The following is a 21,394-nucleotide window of genomic DNA, read 5'->3' on the forward strand; positions in this document are numbered from 1 at the left end:
CCCACCGCCCTCCTGAGGGAGGTGGCGGCGGCTCGCTGAGGGGCGGTGTTTCTCCGTCCGGTATCACGACTTTGGGGCTCTAAGGTGTAATTTTACGGCAGCCGCCTTAATTGGTGGCCGCTTTCCCTCCGTCCTCTCTGGTGAGATTCAGTAATTCAGGTTACACCCTCGTACGAACTTCCCCGCTCCTGGGAAGTGAGCGCTGGCCGTGCGTCAGAAGTTGGTCTCGGTAGTTAATAGATTGGATTTCTGATACCTCGTTCCTCAGTATTTTGGGCATTTTAAAATTAACTGAGCTAATAGTGTGCCCCTACTCTGTATCTGCTCCTTACCCGCCCTTTCCTCAAGCCGGCCTGCTGTGAGTGGGCGAGTAAGCTGGGTTACTTTTCATCTTTCTCCGGGCAGCTGAAGGTCTCCAATTAATTATTTACTGCTCAGGTGAAAGGAGATAACTGGTACTGCTCTAAAAGCATGTTTTCATAGAGGATGACAAAAAGCTGAAAGTCAGAAGTGAAAAAATACAGAAAAACTCTATAAACTAAGAACAGATTTTGTTCCAATTAGAAATGCTTACAACCCGATTTTTATTCCAGGAAACAGTTTTTTATTCCTGGCAACAGTTTTATAAAACGAGAACATTTCCGGCTGTTATGATAACCCAAAGGCTGCAGTGCTCTGTCAACCACTGTACAGGTAAAAAGATGACTGTGAAGCAAAGAACCCTGTTGTGTTGTCGAACAGTGGAAAATAGAGAAAAAGAAAAGAAAAAAAAAAAGGCAGTGTGGATTTTGAATGAAAAATATTTATGGTTTAAAGCTCTAGTGCCATTATGATGAACTTTCTACTGTATTTCAGGTAAATACTATTAGAAGATTGAATTAATGCAATCTGTTCTTTGTGTACTCCTGCTTATATTAAGCATGGAGACTTACTAAAGGAGGGAGAGCTAATGTACAGGAAAATAACCCAAAATACCAATGAAAGGAACTATTCAAAACCACAAGAAAGAAATCAGTGTTCGTAACAATTATTTTTTCTAAGCTTAATTAGCAGCAGCTGAACATGTAAATCTCTGTTTTTCAATTGTGACATATTGACAAGTAAATACAGAAATTATTTTCTAAAATAACTATAGTAAATTACTCTGTGAACTTGCAAACTGAGAACTATATGTCCTTTTTATAAGGGAAACAAACAGTTTATTCTAGTAATGGTCTTCACTTTAAAGATAAAATAGCTATAATCCTGTAGTCCTGAAGATAATATTTCTGTTTAAGAAGAAATTGTAAGTCTGTTGGTAGCTTTACAGTAGCAGAATGCTTCAGCAGATGAGAGGCTTTCAAAGCACATGATGACTTTCACTGAGAATTTAATTTCAAAGATCAATTTATAGTATGTTGTAAAGAGACAGTATATAATTTCTGTGAGTAGAAACACACACGTAGGTGTAGGTAGATACTGGTAAACATAATACGAACTATACTCATGGGTGGTTTCTTACTAGTAACTGTTCTCAAAAACTTCACTGGTATGAATCTTTGCTGAAGAGGATTGAGCCTTCTGCTTTGTTTACTTTTCTTTAATTTTTATTAGAGGGAGCTATTGGGTTATATTTATCTTTAATATTCAGTATTTTTCTCCATCTTTGGTTCCAGTTGGAACCACCAAACTCATTTGTTCAAAGAATTACTGGGAAAAGCAATAAGGGCTGCTGTTTTGCATTATAAAAACAGGAGAGATATCAGTCCATCAATATTCTTTGTACCATCATCTGCATCTCCTGCATCGTTCTAGTCTGATAACTGCAGTCATCCTGGTACCTGAGGGGAATACAGTACTCTTCTATCTGTCTGAAGCAAAACAGTTCCTATTTATCAGTAATGCATTTATGGAACAGAGTTGGAATCCTCAGCAGCTGATTTTACTCATCTAATTTGTCATCATTAGTAATAAATGTAATACAGCCTTTAGACATGCAGACATATTTCTCAGCAATTACAGTGGTGGTTCCTTAACCAACCTGATGATCAAGTATGTATATGCTCAGTTCTGTTTCTTCTGCTACACACCTTGCCTCCTTAAGTCTGTGGTTGTTCCTAACCAGGGATTGCTTACCCATTTCTCAGATGAACAGCTGATCTCTTTGACTGTTTTTTCCCTTCCTTTCCCTCCTGCCACACAAAATATTATGGATCACCATGTCACTTTTTACTTGCACAGTATCACATTTGCATGTAAGTGTAAACAGGAAAACAAGCAGAGAATTTCTGTTCTCTGCAACTAGGTAGGACTGGACTGGGAGCAGGGAATAATTAGATCCCACTGCCTGTTTCATTTAACCACCAGAGGATTCTGCCTTCGGTTCTGAAATAGGTATTCCCACTGTTAGCACAAAGCAAGTCAAAATGCTGCTACTCACCTGGCCTGGGGAGCATACAGCATCTTTATATGCTACAATTATGCATTTATCTTTTAATCTCTGCTACATGAAATACTCATAGAATCTCCTTGCTTGCCTTTCCATCTTTTGTCTGGCCATATTGTCATTTCTCTGTAATCATGCCTTCTAAACCGTGAAGCTGCTGTTGGAAGCGGCATCCTGGAGACACAGGTAAGAGTACAATCTACTGAATTGCAGCTGCAGTTTCTTGCAGCACCCTTGATTTTTGTAAAGAAATGCCAAGAATAACTTTCATTACAAACACCTGAAAAAAAAAATCAGGAATATGAGGGGTTGGAACTTGTGTTTGTTTTCAATCACTCTAAATTTGCATAAAGAACTTCAGTAGTCCCTCCAGAAGGTGAAATCTGAATCACAACAGACTTTTTTCTTGGTCTTGAGCTGGATCTAAACCTGAACAAGTATCATGATTTCCCCAAAGCTGGTAGGAAAACACCTTTTAAATAATATCTTTAATCTATGATTTTTAGTCTTATTTAAAATATGCTTGTAAAAGGCTATTTAAAGTGTAATGGTTTCATGTAATGGATCTTTAATGGTACTGGAACTTTTCCCCCATAATTAATATCTGAAAAGGATGTTTTGTACAGAAATAAGCTCTTAGGAAAACCTTTTTGCCTGTGATGGAAAGTAAAAGATCTATATCTGCAAGAAAATTTAAATGATGGCATTTGTTTTGAGCTATTTTAGGGCAGTGTATAATGAGTGACTAGCATCTTTAGAGGATTTTTCTGAGGCAAGTTTTAATTAAAATGTGCAACAATCTGTAGTAATTAATTTTAATTCCTAGTAATATAGAAGGAGTAAGAAAGACCTGTTTTCACAGTACAGTTTTGGTTAAAGTCTGGGCATCTCTAAGTGATTTGGGCCTGTAAAAAATCTGACTGCAAATATGATGGGATAAATGAACACCTATAGGTAACTGTGAAAATGTAAGCTACTTACTTTGAGTCCAAAACAATCTTTTCCTCAGAAAGAAGCAGCAAAATTGTTTCTAGATGTGCCTGTCCTCAGACCAACTGTTGTTTTGACCTGACAGGATGTTCTGCCTCTCTGCAGTTGCTCAGAAACTGCTGCCTTTCTCCAGATGTGCATTTGCAGCTACTTTTTTTTTTTTTTCCCCCTTATGATTCTCATCTTTAATTAGTACAAACTGGTAGTTACAGGCAACTCTAAGATGCTTTTGTTATTGGCACTCAGACTCCGGAAACTTTGCACAAACTAATCCGTGTTTTCTCTATATTGTTGTGGAATGATTCCCTAGAAAGCAAAATGCTTTGTTCAGAAAAGCAAAATTGAATTCCTGTTGCTGTGGCATGGTCGATGAGAAGACATTTTTACAGAGAGATTGCTATTGGGAACTTAATGAAATATTAATACATGCAGCTGGTTATGCTTATGGATAGCCAAGTGTTTTCTGGGATAAACTGCTTCACCTGACAGATGTACATGAGGTAGTCTTGTTTTTGCCTAGAAATGCTTATTTGAGTATGGGTAAATTCTCTTTAGTTCTGTAAGTATGGGGAGACACAGCTAGGGGTAAAAGTCCTTTTTCTAATCTGAATACCTTCATTAGAAATTAATTAGTATAAAAAGTGTATGTCAGTTTGAAAAGATGTTGCTTGCCTGAGGCTTTTCATTATGGAATCTGCCTTCAGCATCTTCTCCTTGGCCCAAGTGAGTGTAAATTTGTTGATTTTTAAGGTATGCGTTGACTCATTTGTTTACTAAGACTTAATGTAGCTTTAGCCACAGTAATGTTTGAAGACATGTTTGCTTAAACCCTGAAACCTGCTCACATTTAAGAGTAACTGTGGAGCTGATTGTTTTAATTTGAGTGAAAATGTTTTAGAGGCTAAAATTACATTTTTAATTTTATGAGAAACTGGGAAAAAAAATGTATGAATGTGTGTGAAAGCTGTGTATAATCACAGTAAATGCAGTTAACAGCCATTCAGGAACATAGCATACAGAGGGCTGCAATTAGTAGCAAGTTGAAAAACTGCCAGGCTTTAGAAGGACTGATTTGAAATAATAAAAAAAAATACTAGAAGTGGTGCCATTTTTGTAAATAAATGTAGCAAAGCCTTTGAAATAGAAAATGTAAAGCTTATTAGATGTTTTGCTGGTGGTTGTTTTGGGGTGAGGGTTTTTTTGGTTTTGGACTCAGTGCTGGAAGTCTGGAATAACAATAGGACTACCAGTTTAACATCATGCTTGTACCAAAAAGCATTGTTTTACACTAAGATGCTTGTGGCCAGTTACACAATTCAAAAAAAAAAAAAAAAAAAGAGCCAATCACACAGTAGTTTTGTTTCATGAATCAGCAAACTGCTTAAACCAGTTGGGATGAACAGCAAGGAGCAGCCAGAATTACTATACTCCTCCATTGGTTTTAAATAAATACAAGTTTTGTGGCAAAACATAAACATTCTTGCCTTATAAGTGGAGAAATGGGGGAGTACACAGCTGTGGGCAGTTCCATGTTGCCGTAGTGGCATTGTGAATTAAACCTGTCCCAAACATGAAGGGGGGGCCACAGACTCCACCCACGCTGAGGTGGATCTGCGCATTGTGCTTCTGTCGGTTACTGACCTTAGTAACAAGGTTGCTTTGTTTTGGCCTCGGTGATATTTCTGTTTGGGATCTTGTCACAGTGCAAGTTTGTAGCAACAGTGTCTTCAACTCTTAAGTATCAGTCACTAATTGCTGAAAGACAGCAATCATAGAGCAAAGATGTATTATATATGTGAGCTTTATTTGCTGCTTAATTTCCTTTACAGTTTTGTGAGCCTGTCAATGCCCAGAAATCCTAACCTGTAGCTGCAAAAAGCAGCCCATCCCACTGCAAAAACGCAGTCTGCCTAGTGCAGTCTTGTGCAAGCTGCACGCAGGTAGACAGAGACATAAAAGGACCATAGCATCATGTAAACTGCACCATGTAAAAATATTTTGAAGGTGAAAATCATTCCTTACTGCACTCTACATAAGTTGCTAGCCTCGCTTGTTAGGATTTATTACTTGAAACTTGAGGAGTACTGAGAAATGTTGTACCGGAACTACAAAAGGAAATTCCGTGTAGAACTATTTCTTACAGCATGACGTTCATAAGCCTATTGTTGAAATGGCAGGACTGTGTGTAGCTGACAATTGCAGGAAAATTTCAGTTTATCACAATCATGTGAGTTTTCTATTACAGTCAAACAATACACAGTCCAAAAGCAACTCTTCTCCACCAGTCCCCCCAGATAAATTCCCTTGGCTTCACGGCCTGGCTGCCCTGCAGCCACTTTTGTTAGTACGGGAGTGATTTAGCATCAGAGAATCTTTGATTGTGTCAAAATAATTTTCTAACCATCAGTTAGTTTAAGGAAGATTATATGAAAAACAAAACAAAAAAATCCTTTCTAAACACAGTATGTATAGAAGAGATGTATTTTTGAGGTTTTCTGTATTTGCTGAAAGTACAGGTTTTAGAGAATTAACAGCCATTTTCCTTCCATGAGATCAGCCTGTTACCTAGCCACTCAACACCCAGGATACAAGCCAAGCAAGGTAATTAGTGGTTGTCTAATTGGATTCTTCATATAACATAGCATGTAAAACATTTTAGATGACCAGAAGAGGAAAAAAATGAGATTTCTTGCAACAGAGTTTAACCCTGTTTTCTTTTTATATTTCTGGAAAGCTAGTTGCAAGCCCTTGGAAGATGCCTAGCAGATTTCTGCAAAGAATCATTGGAACAAAGTGGGAATTTGGAGAATTATCCCAAAATGAAGGAACTAAATCAGTCCTGACAGAAATGAATTTTCGCTGCATAAGATGACGTATTTTTACCATTGAAATATCCCCTGTTCTGTGTTCAGATATTTTCAGAGCAAGTTTCTGGTGTGAGAATAGACCCCTTAGAATCCCACTATGAATTCTTCTTTTCATTTCAAGTTGCATTATTTACAATTAGGCATTTGGATGTGGTGCAAGATACTCTGGAATAAAATTCACATCTTTGTAGAAAGTTAGATGTTTACTAGTCTTACATTTTCCTAATCACTATGGCTGTCTTTGTACCACTAAATAAAACATTCTAGATCATGTCTCTGTCTCATGTTCTCAAATGGCATGGCACAGCTTGCATCCCTGTCTTCCTCTTCCAGACGGGGTAGTCATTAACATCGTCTCCCAGTATAACAGCCCCTGGCCTGCGCTGTCCCCTGGCTTAGGGAGATGCCAGTTCTCACAGACCAAAGCCATCCTGGGGAAGGTGCTTGGCTTGAGCCATTCTCTGTATCTTTTTTGTTTACTAGTATAGAAGTAGCCTAAGTAGCTAAACTAGACTGTCTTACATCCTGGGAAGTAATTAGTTTAGTCATGTGTAGAAACTTCAACCGTATATGATAGGCCTGATTTGGTGAAGTCGATGAAGTGCTGGTGCAGTTGTGATGCTGGCGGAGGTGCTTGGCTGTTGCAGTACTGGGTTTCATAGGTATAATTGACTTGAAGGCATTTCCTAATGAATTTAATGTGCATTGTCTCTAGGAAAATAACTTTATTGAATCTAAAGTTAATAAAATTAAAATTGCTTCAACTTCCGTGAACAAATTCATTGGAGATCTTGGCAAAAGAAAAGATTTGCATCTTAAAGCATTGTAGACTCATTAAAATTCTTCTCATGGATAATTAAAGAAAACTGAATTAAAAGGAAAGTTTAACAGTAAGCAGCTCACAGGCACTGCGACATTTCAAGCATGTTAAAATCAGAAAGAAAATAGCTTTTGTAGCTGTAGTCTCCTCCTCTTGTATTGCGTGTTGGATTTTTTAACAAATAACCAGTTACTGTTGGTTTCTTCAGTTGTCCAAGTAGCTTATTTATGCCTGACCCACACAGTTCTGTAGCATATTTGTGACCAGCTTTAGAGGGTTTGTCAGCATGCCTAACAGTGGAGAGAGACTTATGAAAAAATTACAACATGAAAATGCAACGAATGTTTCAGAAAGCTGTGAAAATGGGTAAAGTAGCGTTTGAGTATTTATTTTAACAAACTGATTTACCAATTTTTCACAATTTAAGTTTGTCTTCTACTACCACACAGATCCACAAGAACCTTGACTGCCTAATGGTGTCTCTGCTATCTAAGGTATCATTTGAGCTAAAAAGAGAGAAAATTGTGGTGAAGATTCTAAATGGATTTATTCTTCTATGCTAACTTCCATTAAACCTAATAGCATCATTCAGTATGGACTATGTTGCTTGTATCCTGTTTGCATAAAGCTAATTGTGTAGTGTTCATTTTATAGCACAGAGGCTCTTAGCCCCAGAATTGGGCTCAGCAGAAGTTCGTGTTATAGCAGTTCCAACAAGAGGTGTGTTTAGCTCCCGTGGCTCAGCCACTCACAGTTTAGCAAAAATATGGAAGGCTAACTGAAAATGCTGGTAAACTACTAGACTTTTATGCTTCAGTATACTAAATGATTAATGGCTTTACAACCATGTAGTGAGATTACAGGCATTCGCAAATACCAGAAAATAGCAAAGTTCAGATAGTCAAGAAAAAAATAAACAGTCGATGCTCCTGTACCATCCCCTCATGTGTGTCTGATGGTAAGAGTGGCACTAAAGACTCTGGAAGGTCAGTAGCTGTTGCTCTGCACTTATAATACATATAATGTACTTTAAAAAGTACCCTAGCTGCGGCTATAGAAGTAGGTGTCTTTTCCTTTCTGAATTTGGGGGAATAATCCTTAGATGGTAATTGGCCTTTGTGGTTGAGCATCTTCTTCCCATCAAAGGCAACAGAACTTAACCAGGTAACCCATATCTTAGAGGGTGATCTGGGGAACTGAATTTTAGAAGACTTTGTTTTAGGGTTTATATTACCTTTTTACATGTAAGATAACCGTACTGGCTGCCGTCTTCTTTCTGTCCTAGGCAGCACAAAAGGGAAAAACACTTTCTTTTTCCTGTTACTGCATACCTGGAATGGTATCTTCTGTTAGAGAAAGCTCCCCATCTCTAGTGTTTTTAGAAATACCTATTTCAAGAATAGAACAACACATCTCACAGGAAATGCTTTCATTCTGATTATTATAAGTTTGTCAGTATTGTTGAGTACTAATTATCCATTCCCAGAGACTGAACTATTGTATCAGGCAGATACTTTTCTGTTAAGTTAAATCTAACTTCACATTTGTTTAGGTAACAACTTGCAAGATTTAGGTAACAACTTGAAAGATTTGCTTGACTCTTTCAGGTAAACAGTTGGTTGAGATCAGTTTTATCATAATGGTTTCTTCTGTTCTGGGCTTTGTAATCCTAGATAAGCATTCTTAGGAGCAAACTGTAGACTTAATGTTTTTAGAAAAGAAAAAAGTTTAAGAAATCTTTGAAAACTTTTGAATGTTTTATTGTTGTTGTTGCTTCTGGAGTCCTAATACAGTTAATACCAAAACTGTCTTTTTTTTTTTGTGCAATCTGTCCAAAGATCGTAAACGAGTATTTGACTTGTGATCAGTATATGTACACACTGACTCATGAAAGTTAGGATTTTGCTAAATTACACCTCTATTTTTGTCCATGCATGCTTCTATTAGTGACATGCTTAAGCAAAAAGTTTCCATCTTTTCCTTATTTAAAAAAAAAAAAGCTAAAAGAGAATTTTAAAGTACATGGTGGGTTGCATCCACTGCAAACAGGAAATTTAAGCTTCCTGTATTAGAAAGATGTTTAGCATTTGGTCTGTTTCTGAACTTCTAGTGAAAAAATATCACAGAGACTAGAATTCCAAATAGTTTTGATGCATTCAAAGTCCTTGGCATAAATACTTCTTTGTTAGTTTTTTGGAGAAGTCAGTTGTCCTGTTAAATAGTGTTGTTTACCTGGTGTGGTTTGAAGTTAGGCAGCAAACTTTATGTACGTTTTTTTGTATGATGGAGGTAGGATTCTAGGTAGAAAGGACTAGATAAAGAAAATAAAATTCTAGCAAAATGGAAAGAGGAAAAAAAGACCTTTTATAAGGCTGAAATTGAATCAGTGTGACCTAAAAAATGAGGAAGAGATGAAATAATGAGTTCTGTGTGACCTAACTTTGCTGCACTCCCTGCAAATAACAGTACAGAGACAGCTACTGGAAGATTTCAGCTTCAGGTCTGGATTTTTGCTGTGCAGGGGAGAACAGAGCCAAAAAATCTGTACCAAGGTCAGTGAAGGGTTGTAGTACACTTCCAACGGCTGAATAGAGCTGGGGGGGGGGGGGTGTGTGGATAAAAAAAGGCCAGCTACATTGTTCATTCTTTCCCATTCACCCACGTAGTTCTCAGCTGTCTGTGAAACTGGTCTGCTCACCAAAATAAATGGCCTGATTTTTGAGGATATTTAGTCCTAACAAAGGAAAAAAATACTTCAGTTTTATTTTTTGCAAGTAAAGAGATAGGTTTTACTAGAAGGTGTGTGCCAACTGTGTTATATGGAGAAATAGATCTCAGCTGTTAACTTTATCTTTAGTACTTTGTTCTTTATTAAGCATTTGTTTTGCTTTTAAATATACCTTTGTGTGGGAAGAAGTTGTATGAGTAATTTGAGAAAGACTGGTTTCTTGTGTACTGTGAAAAATAAACCAATTGTCAAATCAGCTAACCCTTTTTGCAAGAGTAGGAACATATCTGGACTGATTTGTGGCCCCCTTTTTAAGTCTCATGAGGACATGAAAACCAATTAAAACCTAAATCTAAACTGTTCTTCGAGGACAAAGGGAAATTTTAAATAGGACGAGTAAGGAATGTATTATAATATTGCCCTAATTTGGATAGAGCAGTAAATAAGATGACCAGTCATAATAGACAGCAATGTCCCTGTAAAGGACCACGAAGACCTCTTGTGACTCTTTCCTCTGCTCCTTAGTGTAGGAAGAATTTTACATGTTATACAAAATTAGAGTGTAAACAACAGACATGCCATTACTGTGGGTTTTTTTCCTTATGCCATAGAAAACAAGAAAACATCTTCAAAATGTCTTGGGTAACAATTCACAGCTCCTCAGAGTCTGGAGATGCAGTATTTGCTACTTGGCTATTTATGTGCTGGACACAGATTTCTATTTAGTTGCTGAGCTATCAGAGCTTTAGTACTATGTTGCTATGTTGATTTAAGTCAGAGTGACTTTATTGTCTTTGTCTCTAGGGCCAATCCGTGATTCAAAATTTATTGTCTTGTGCTCTCTCATACAACTTCTCCCCAGAGCTCTGTTTTAAAATACTGGACTCAGCATTTGCAGAATGCATGGGGAATTGGGAGAGGATTACTCATGAATGGGATCCAGATGAAGATATTTAGTTTCTGAAGTTTCTAGGCAAAGTGCCAGAATCATTAAAGTTTTCAGAGGTACCCATAGGTAATTTAAGCCATCGCTTTTTGCTGCCAGAAGAATTGTCAGATGATTACTTAATGATTCCATCTTGAATTCAAATGCCCCAGTGAGCTGTTGAAAATGCCTAACACCCAATGAAAAGCACTTTGGAATGTGCAGATGTAGACCCAAAACATACTACCAAAAGCAGCTCTAATGTAGATTAAGGCTGGTGGAATATATATATATAGCTGGGTTGTCCTGGAGAACATACAACAACACCTTAGGGAAAAAAACCACATTGTTAGAACAAAGATAAATATTTACGACATTTTTCACAAACAATGAAGCAGCAAAAGATGCATGCTGATTGGAAGAGGGATTTTTTTCATCTACTTTATTACAGATTACTTAAATGATCAAACAACCAAGCTGTAGGAAAGAATTAAGAAATTAAATTCACCAAGTCATCCTCAGGAGAAGCAAGCAGTGAGAGATTAAAACAAAATTTATGAAGAAGTTCTGCCTTGGAAGAAATGTGTATTTTTCCAGTTCAGCCTATTTTTGTGTATTAAGTAAGATTCATATTTAATAGTTAGGAAAGCCAGTGTTTGAGAAGAAAGTACTTGTGTAAATGGAGATTTGCACACCTTGCTCCCTAAGATAAACACCTGCATATTACAAAATATTTATTTGGGCAAGGCAAGCAGAGAAAGGAGTGTAATTACAAGGTGGAGACTGTGTTGTAAGAACTATGTAGTAACATGCTTACTGCCGCTTGAAAGTAGCTTTGTGGGTGAGTTTGTAAATGATACGCTCAGAGGAACGGTGAAACAGATGAAGGAGCTGCACTGCTTTGGATCATCACGATGTGGGCAAAACACAAGTGAGCCTTCCCGAGAGCCACTGAGTCTGGAAGCAGTGCTATGAGAGCATTCCCAGGAGAAGCTAAACGGATCGCTTTTTGGACAAAGCATGTAAGTGATAGAGAAATTGTATGCACTCAGCAGACACTGCAACTGAGCATTCCCTTATTATTGGCTATGTTCCTTGTTGTAGAAAATCTGCAGGGTAATTTCTTTTGAAGGAACAAAAGAACAAAAATCATGCAATAGTCTTATAATAAAGCTTTGAAAGTTAAGCAGACAGGAACTGCAGTAACATGGTTGACCATAGCCAAAGCTTTTCACCTTGAACATCATGTTCTTCTAAAATTAGGCATCACATTATCTCAATTTATCTGATAATATATATTATGAATGCAGTGTCTTCAGCAGTGAACATTTCCCATACACTGAAACAGAATAAAATTAATTAATAAAAATATTTTCATTATATGGTGAGCCCACACGTATGGTACAGCATTATCCAGGAACAAGGTGAGAGTGGAGAAGCTGTGTAATAGGAGAACTAATTAACTACTGTTTAAATTAAAAAAAAAAAAAAAAAAGTTTAAGTCTTTTCTGTGAGCAGTTGTGAATGTGATTTCCAGACTTTAAGAACTTTGACTTGCTATATATATATAAAGGGTTATGAGTAAATATCCTGAAAGCTAAAGGAATACATTCTACTGAATAATGTATTAAAATATACATATGTAATTATTTGATAAACTGCTTATTTTTGTGAGTTTATAGAAAGCTGTTTTATTTTTTAAAATTCTAATAACTCCTGTAGGGAGCCAACTGGTAAAAATCTAACACTGACAAAGCTGCAGGAGTTGAATGATAGTGATAAGCAATAGGAATACGAAAAGAATATGGGATGTCTTTTCATTTGCCACTGTACATAATCTCTGTTTCACGAATAGCTTCCCCTTAAATCTCATGGTAATGACTGCTGCATAACAGTGTTCATATTACATTGGTGCAATTTGTGATCTTAGAAATCATTCTGCAGAGTCAAGGCCAAAATATATTGAACCTTACAACAAGTTCATCGTTTTTAAATTTGAGAGAAAAGATTCTAACCTAATTATACAGGACAATATGGGAAAATCAGTGTGTTCTGTGAGGCTTATTAAAGTGAAAATTTATGTAAAACATTTTCTCCATAGAAATCATTGGTTCATTATCATATTAAACACTGACTTTATAGATTATTTTCAGTTTTATTCTTAGTATTTTCATAAGATTTTACTGCGAGGAGACAATTTAGAGGACAACAAATATCTGACTGTATTTGACCTAGAATATGAGATGTAAGCAGAAATTCCAGTTACCAGAGAAGGAAACATAGAGCCTGTGGAGCAAAGAGGCCAATTCCAAAGTCCTGTTTGAAACTAAATATTATGGAAGTTAGTATCACAGTAAATAGTGCTGTTAATCAGACACCTGGTATCATTATGGTAACAAAAACCCCCAGTTTTTCTAATGTGTAACTTCAGCAAAAGAGCACTGCCATTTCATAATGATAAAAGTAGAGAGATTCAGCTGTTACATTTAGTTTCTGTAGTTACGATAAGAAATGGTGCTGTATTCATTGGTTTCCATCAAATACACTTAGTTAAAAACAGTAATTGCTATGCCAGCAAATTCAGATTGGATCCTTTGCTTCTGGTGAATCATCACCAGTGGTAAGGACTGCCAGTTACATCAGTCGTTATTTTACCATTATAGTATCAGTTGCATATGCTTTACTTCCACTGGTTTGCAAGATAAATCTCACTAGAGCTGTTAGAATCTTGGAAACAAAAAAGGAAAGGAAACTTTCCTTTTGTTAATCCAACGTAGAGAATGTTCCAGTTCTTGCTTTTTAGGTTGGCTTGATGTGTGAGAACAGCTTCAGTACAACATTAACTGGCACAGAGTAATGGTGGTAGCTGCAAGTGAGTTGTGCTACGTTAGGATTTGCCCCAAACCTCTGGATAAACCAGTCAGCCTGAGCATGGTATGTCTCCGTGAAGGGGGGGGTGTGTGTGTGTGCGTTGAATTCAGGCAGCAGATGAGGTCATGTTTGAAAGAATGGTACCTTGAAATTAAATCCCAAATTACATCAGGAAATGCTGTCATTCAAAAACTACTCTTGCTAATGGAGTTATACAGAACTAAGCTTTGTTTAGGTCTAGCTGGTCCATGTTGTGTAACATGAACTCAGTTTGTTCTAATTGGCTTGCTAAAGTGACCTCTGCTGTTAAATCCTCTGTGTGCTTTGTAGAGGTTTTTGCGTATTACCTCTGGAATCATAAACTTTTTTTTTTAACACAAAAATTGGATGTAGAAAATCCACTTTTAAACTGGTAGTTGGATTTTGGAACATGCTGTCCCTGCACTAATAACACTAAATAATTTATGCAGAACCTCAGCCTTAGTAACAAATTTAGCCAAAGTCCAGATTTCCAAAGTGTTTTGGTTTTGCTGGGGCATCTTACCATCAAACTGTAATTCTGCAGTGTGTTTTCTCCTTGCTGCTGTATGCTCAGTAAGCTCTTGATCAAGCAGTCCCACCGAATTCTGCTCAATTCAGTCTTACTTTAACAATTCCAGATAACATAACCATTCTTGGATCTTACTTTTTAAATGAATAACTCTAACAAAAGCTAAAAGTAGCAACTTTAAAAACGTACTCTTTCAATCAGAAGGGATGGTTCTGAATATACACAGAAATTGTTAATGGAAGAGAAAATTTCTTAATTGTACTTCCAGGGCAAAAAACCCCTAACTCTCAAATGGGCTGCTTAGTCCATAGAGACAGGTAACAACTACTTTGCGTGCAGCGTTACTAACTTTACTACTCCTGAAGATATTAGATGCATAGAGCTCCTCATATGACATTTGCATGTTGAAGCGTTACCAGAGCGAGTTCAAAAGTTCAGACTTGCTGGTCGATTGTTCTTCTATTAAGGAAACATAATATAAACTAAACCAGTATCCTATAACAGTCAGATGGCAGTAAAGCAAACTAAAGAGATTTTCATCTGGGAAAAGTCATCAGTGATGATTATTAAATGTTTTGAGTAGCCTCACAGGAGGCTCTTCTGATACATTACTAATCAGATCTGTTTTCTTCTGAGGAGTTTTTCGCTATTCATTTTCAGCAAGAGTAATGTTCAGTTATCTTTTGACTGAGACTTTTTGTTATTTGTTTTGTGAAATAATAATAATTAGAAAAGCTTTAGTATTCAAAAGATTTAAAGGAAAAGATTGCACTAGATTTCTAAACATCAAATGTAGTTTTTCTTTAAAAAAGGGAAAATTTCAAGAACTATGAAATGTTTTGAGATGGCAAACACATGTGTTTAAATTATTTCAGATGTTTTGCTCTTTTATTTCTAAATATGTCTTCCTGGTCCATCATTCTGTCCTTGCAATCCCACTTCATTAAGTCACCATTTTCCCATATACCAAACACAGGTTTACCTTTCAAAATGCAGTATAATCCCCCTCTATATTTAAATTACTCAGTTTCTCAACAACATCCGCCTTCACCAAGCCCGTGACTATTTTCAGAACCTAACTCTCTGCTTATCAGACAAGCCTGTTCATGTTTCATCCCATTATGCCATTAACAAGAGAGGAAATAGCCTCGCAGGCAAGATTAGTGATGACTCCTCATTTTCCTTCAGCTGCTTTTGCGACCTGTACCTCTGCTCAGAGATAGAGATCTGCAGCATGGTAGTAGCAAGGGAAGAAATGCACTGCAATTGTCACTTCTGAGGGGTGAAGAATTTAAAAATCTGCCAAATTCTTGTAAAAGGGATCCAGCTTGGTTAAGGCTTTCTTTAAGTATGATTTCATTGTGGATAACAATAATAAATTCTAGGAGTGTCCCACATATAGATATTCTACAAAATGTAGTTGTTAATGTGAGATAGGAAATAATGTCTGATGTAGTGTTTGGTCCTACTGTTTGCTACATGATACTGCTGTGTAAAAAAACAGCTTTGAAGTTGTTGGTTATGTATTTGAAAGCTGGAAAGGGCATTGTTCAGACTTTCTTCTTCTACATTTTGAGTTAGTTTATTATGCTGTGGAGGGGAAGGACTTCCTGAGCTTCACTCAGGACCCTTCTGCTGTATCTGTTGAGAGAGAATGAAGATAATACTAACTTGTTCTTGGTCTGTGAAGGCTGCTGATTCCCATTCCTTGTTCTACTAAATGAAGTCAGATAAATTAAAAAATCTGCATGCTGCTATTCATGAATAATCTGCAGTGCATTGCTTTATGCAGTCAGTCATTTCTAAATGCTTAGTTATTGTTTAGATGTTTTGCTCATATAATCCTTTGCAGTCTGTTACCTTACAGACTTTCTGGTTTTGAGTTTGTATTGTCTGTGCTTTAAACTTCATCTGGTTAAGCCAAGAAAGGTTAATTTTGTCCATATGATAATGATATTTTGTTGCTTTGGTGGAGTTTTTGGGAAACTTTATTATTAGGAACTAAATCTCCTTCTTTGCCTAGCCTTAAAAAATCCCAAACAACAAAAAAATAACCCCAAACCTCAGAGCTTCAACAGGTATAAACAGTGACAATTTACGAGGTATTGTGATATTAGTACAGTGGCAGTATGTTCAAGATTAAGATTGATAATTCATTCTTTATACTTGCATGGTTCATGGCCTTTCTGTCAAGATTCACATTGAGTGTCTCTATATGGTAAATTCTGTGATGTTGAAACCAAAAGTCCACTGTGTGAAATAAGAATGTCAACCTTAGAGTGAAGGCATTTCCCTGGTTGGTTAACCCAATTGTAGTGGAGTTTGCCACAAAGAGGCAAAATGTTCTTTGTCCCTCCGAGCTTTCTATTTTCTCCTGTTTGTATTTCTAAGTGCTTGCAAGCTGTGTTTTTGTTTTCCCTTGGATATATTGTATGTTGATTGTAGTGGTTCCTACTGGCACTTCTGGATAACTTTTTAATAGGTATGTTTTCTTTTAGAACCTTTTCAGATGCACAGACTGTCTGCAGAGATTTGCTGCCTTGTTTGGAGGAGACCCAAGATGAAGGCATAGAGCCAACAGGTAAGCACGTGAAAGGTGGTCCTTGGAAATTTGAGCTCTTTTTAGAATTTTTTTAATGTAATGTTTGTGTCTATTCTAGCAAGTTATGACTGACAATTTTTCAGGAATAAGGAGAGGCAACCAAAAATAAAATTAAACTGAAGTGAGTCAAGGCAACTGAAAAATTTTCAGGAGCTTTCTGTAAACTTGCATGAATTCAATAGTTTCTCCCAGTTTTTGTCTGTATTTGAGATGATTACTAGATAAAAGTGAAAAACAGGCTGATCCCATGGAAAATCATACCAATTCTGTTTCCTTTGGCATCACAGCCTACTTACCAGCTGTCAGCTATTAAGGATTTGCCATACTGTGTAATAACTGGAGACTGTAGAGGAGTATCTATATCTTGGTGAGTTCTGTGTTGCACTGTAGCATATGCATTATACTATAATTTTAAGCCAACTGCAGGGGTAAATTAACCTAGTTGTGTTAGTGTGTGGCTTAAAGGAGGTTTGCTTCCTGAGGTTCTTTGGAAGGTTTGCAGCCCTAAGGGGACTCCCTGTTGCCTTGGTGAGGCTGCTACTGGTATCTAAATTTGCTTATTTAAACAGGGAATATTTGTTCTATGAGACAATGGGAGCAATGACTGCAAGCGGATTTTAAAGAAATAACAGATCTGTGTAGGAATATCACATGCAGACTTTATACATATGTATAAATATATACCTGTATGCATATATATTTATTTTTAAAAGGCAATTCTTTGATACACAATAGGTTTCTTTCCAAGAATTGAACAGCTAGCCATTCGCTTTTTGTTTTTCAGTAAGCAGGAAATAAATTTGGATGGATAAAGGTGATAACTAATTTCTGTTTTCAAATTTTCAGGGGATTTTGTTGAACTATTTGAGACACGTATTATATACATAAGTTATTACTGAAGCTGTGATTCTGCAGAGTACTTGCTTGTTTGCTCGTGAAGGCTCTGACCTATTTTTCTAAGAATTTATCTGGGACGCTAGTTACTGCTGTCAGCTATCTACCCTGCTTCTCTCCCAGTGGTTGCTCCTGGCTGCAATTTAGAGTAATATGCTGGGCTGTAAACCACAGTGCTCAGGAGGGAATGCACATGCCATTCAGCCACTCCTGCAGAGGTGACCACAACCTCTGGAAGAAAGGTGAGGTGAACAACTGAGGGTGGAAGCCATTCCAGCTGTTCCATCATAATTTTCCTGCAAACACAAGTCACACCCCATCCATTTTAATTAAGTAGTTCCTTTATTTGTGTTTAGATATGTTTCTAAGTTGATGAATCAGGAGCTTACAATTTAAGTTAGCCTTCGTCTTTTATTTGACTTTGAGAATCTGTGGCACTACTTGTTATCCATTTAAATGAGAAGCACTGTTTGACTTGGAGACATCCCACAGCTATGCAGATGCTGAGTGGTAAAGTGAGGACTGAATGTCAAAAACTTCTTCCAGAAAATCTTTCAGGAGAAGGAAGCTCAGTGTCTAGTTGTGGTGGCTCTGCTTTGTATGTCAAGAGAAAAGAAGGAGATTCTGATGTTTACTAGTTGTGCGGATCTGTCTTTCCTCATTTTATAATTGATATGTTCTGCAACCTTAGGAGTCAATTTGTCTAATGAGGACTGCAGACTGTTCTGGAATTTTTTCCCCATTCTTTTCCACCAATGTATAGAAGCTCATTCCTGTGGAACCAGGACAGATTTTGGTTTTTCTAATGCATATGTAAATCCAGAGTAACCTTACTGTTGGCACCAAGTATTATATTGGCTTAAAACCAGTGTAAAGTTAAAAGAGAACTCATTCATGCTGGTTTTATACTGATAGAATCACAAAACAATTTATGTTGGAAAAGACTACTGAACGCCAACTAGTTCAGCTTTCTGCTCATAGGAGTTCTTGTGGCTTTGTTCAGCTGAGTTTTGAAAACCTCCGAGGACTCCACAGCCTCTCAGTCCCTCTTCTTAGGCTGAGTCACCTGCACTGTGAAATTATTTTTCTTTATCCAGCAAGAATTGTCATTGCTGCAGCTCATGTCCATTGCCTCTTGTTGCTCTGCTGTGTGCCTCTGAGAAGAATCTGTCTTCTTTATAGCACCCCCCTTCAGTCTGTGGCAGACTGAACTTAGATTCATTCTTTATCTTCTCTTCTCCAGATTGAAGAAACCCGTCTCCTTTAGGAGTTTCTCATACATGGTACGCTTCAGGCCCCTGACCATCTGGGTGTCCCTCTTCTGGGGTTGCTTCAATTTGTCAGGATCTCTCTCTTGCACTGGGGCTTCCAAAGCTGCACACTGCTTCAGGTGCACCCTCATGAGTACTGAGTAGGGGGAAATAATCACTTTCCTTGATCTGCTGGCTATAATCTTGCTAATGCAGCCTAAGGTGTTAGTTAGCCTTTATCTCTACCGGACATATTACTGACTTGCATTCAACTTGTTCACCAGGAACCACAGGGATTTTTCTGCTGAGCCAGCTGGCATCCAGTCTGTGCTGTTGCATGGGGTTATCCTACCCCGAATGCAAGACTTGTATTCACCCTTGTCAAGGTTTGAGGTTTATGTCAGCCCATTCTTCCAGTTTGCTGAGGTCTATCAGAATGACAGCCCTGCCTTTTGGCATGATGGCCAATTCCGCAAGTTTGGTGTCATCTTTGAAGCTGGTGAGGGTGCATTCTGTTGTCCAAGACAATAATGCAGTCATTAAACAGTATCGTTCTCAGGACTAACCCCTGAAGAATGTCACTTATAATTGACTGCTAGTTAGACTTAGAAATGTTGACCACTGTTCTTGAAGACTAATTATCCTGCCAATTTTTTATTCACCTGTTATTCCAACTCCATCTAGTCTAAACCTTCCAAGGATGCTGGGGGGAGACCTTGTTAAAGGCTTTGTTAAAGGTAAAGTGAACAACATGCCACTGCTCTCCCCATCTCAGAGCCAGTCGTCTCATCATGGAAGGCAGTTGGGTTGGATTTACCAAGGCCAAATCAAGTCTGTCCATTCTGGCTTGTCTCAGTCACCATTTTATAGCTTAAAATGATTTCTGGGAGACTTGTTCTATAGCCTTTCCACAGACTGAGGTGAGTCTGATTGGTCTTTAGTTATTTGAATCCTCTTTCTTCCCCTTTTTGAAGAAAAGTGTGATACTTGCCTTTTTTTCTGTCATGGGGACTTTACCAGATTGCCATGCTTTTTCAAAGATGATGGAGAGCAGCCTTGCAATGACTTTGGCCTGGTCTCTCACTGTACACTCTGAAGCATCCCATCTGAGCCCACTGACATTTTTGTATGTGTCCAGTTTGCATAAGTGGTCCCTGCTTTGATCTTCCTCTGCTGTTGTAGGTAAAACTTCTCACCTGCCACTAGGCACAGAAACCCAGGAAGCCTGATCTTGCCAGTAAAGACCGAAGTGAAGAAGGCACTGAGTACATCAGCCCTTTTCACGTCCTATGTCAGTAAGTTGCCTGTGATATCCTTGGTTCTCCTTTTGGCTGCCAGTGTACCTGTAGAAGCCCTTCTTGTGGCTTCTCACATCACTCACCAACTTCAATTCCAACTGAGTTTTGACTTTCCATTCCTGCGTGCCTGGGCGATGTTTCTGTAGTGATGTTTCCTCCTGATTACACCCTCTGCACGCTTCCATTTTGGTGCATTGTAATCAGTTTTAGAAGCGTCAGTATTGTTATGAAGCTTGTTTTGTGCTTGTCCTGATGCACCACTCCCTCCACATCAGTTTGTGGAGACACTCTTTGGAGGATCTCTTATTTCTCTGATCCACATTGGTGGTAGTTTACTGATGTGAAGAGCAGTATATTTTATTGCAATTTGTAAGTGCTCCGTTTTCTTCCAATGGAAAATGTACAAATTTCCATTAACCGAAATATTTGTGTGTGTTTTAGCTAATTTAAAAAGATTTCTGCTATTTATTCAGTCTTTTCTACTCGAGACTTTAAAGTTACGTGTTTATTGTGGAAAATTGATAATATAGCAGAAAACCCTCCTCTTTCCCCCACTGTGGCAAGGCAGGCAACAGGAAGCTGTTTTCTGTATTTTTTTTTTTAAAAAAGAATCCTTATGTATATATTCTGGCAGATACATTCAGGTTCACTTGAAATTCAGGAGTTCTGTACTCATGTTTAATCTGTTCATTGGCACAAGGGAAAGTTTGACACAGATGCCAAGTTCTCAGACTCCAACCTGTGTGTACCCAGCTCCAGCTTTTACTAAAAAGAAGTTAAGCTTTCAGGGCCACAGACATCTTGAAGAAAACTGAAAAATAATGGGTCAGAGGAGGAATGATGTATTTGTGTTGTCAGCAGAATGTGATGGCATCATAGCTGTGGAATCTGGGATGATGACTGTCTATCAGAAACGCCTCCAGCAAAGAGCTGAATGCCTTCTCTCGTCATTATAGCACAGTGTTGTTTTGCAGGAACTGGCATATAATCAGGATACTGTTTTGTGAGTTAAATCTGAACCAGTTACAAGCAGAAGTTAAATTATTGTTTTAGTTCCTGCCTCTCAGGGCACATCTATGGAATATCACCTGGAGTTACTCAGGTCATGTAGCAGGGCCATTCCACAATCAGCCTGTCGGTCTGTCTACCTGTCTGAAAGGTGACCTTGGTTCTT

The 21,394-nt window shown here is 37.7% G+C and overlaps 1 protein-coding gene across 3 annotated transcripts in view; it reads left to right on the forward strand.

Moving 5' to 3' along the window:
- ACSBG1 (acyl-CoA synthetase bubblegum family member 1) overlaps positions 1 to 21,394 on the forward strand; it is a 51,656-nt gene that overhangs the window by 505 nt on the left and 29,757 nt on the right. For 2 of the 3 annotated variants that reach the window (XM_074880577.1, XM_074880578.1), the window contains exons 1-2: positions 7,389 to 7,468; positions 16,675 to 16,757. In XM_074880577.1, the coding sequence (XP_074736678.1) occupies positions 7,389 to 7,468; positions 16,675 to 16,757 (163 nt within the window). Of the gene's footprint in view, positions 1 to 7,388; positions 7,469 to 16,674; positions 16,758 to 21,394 lie in introns of those variants that run through there. The other variant, XM_074880579.1, reaches the window with a different exon arrangement.

The sequence above is a fragment of the Strix uralensis genome, chromosome 11 (genome assembly GCF_047716275.1).
Source record: "Strix uralensis isolate ZFMK-TIS-50842 chromosome 11, bStrUra1, whole genome shotgun sequence".
Classification (NCBI taxonomy): Eukaryota; Metazoa; Chordata; class Aves; order Strigiformes; family Strigidae; genus Strix; species Strix uralensis.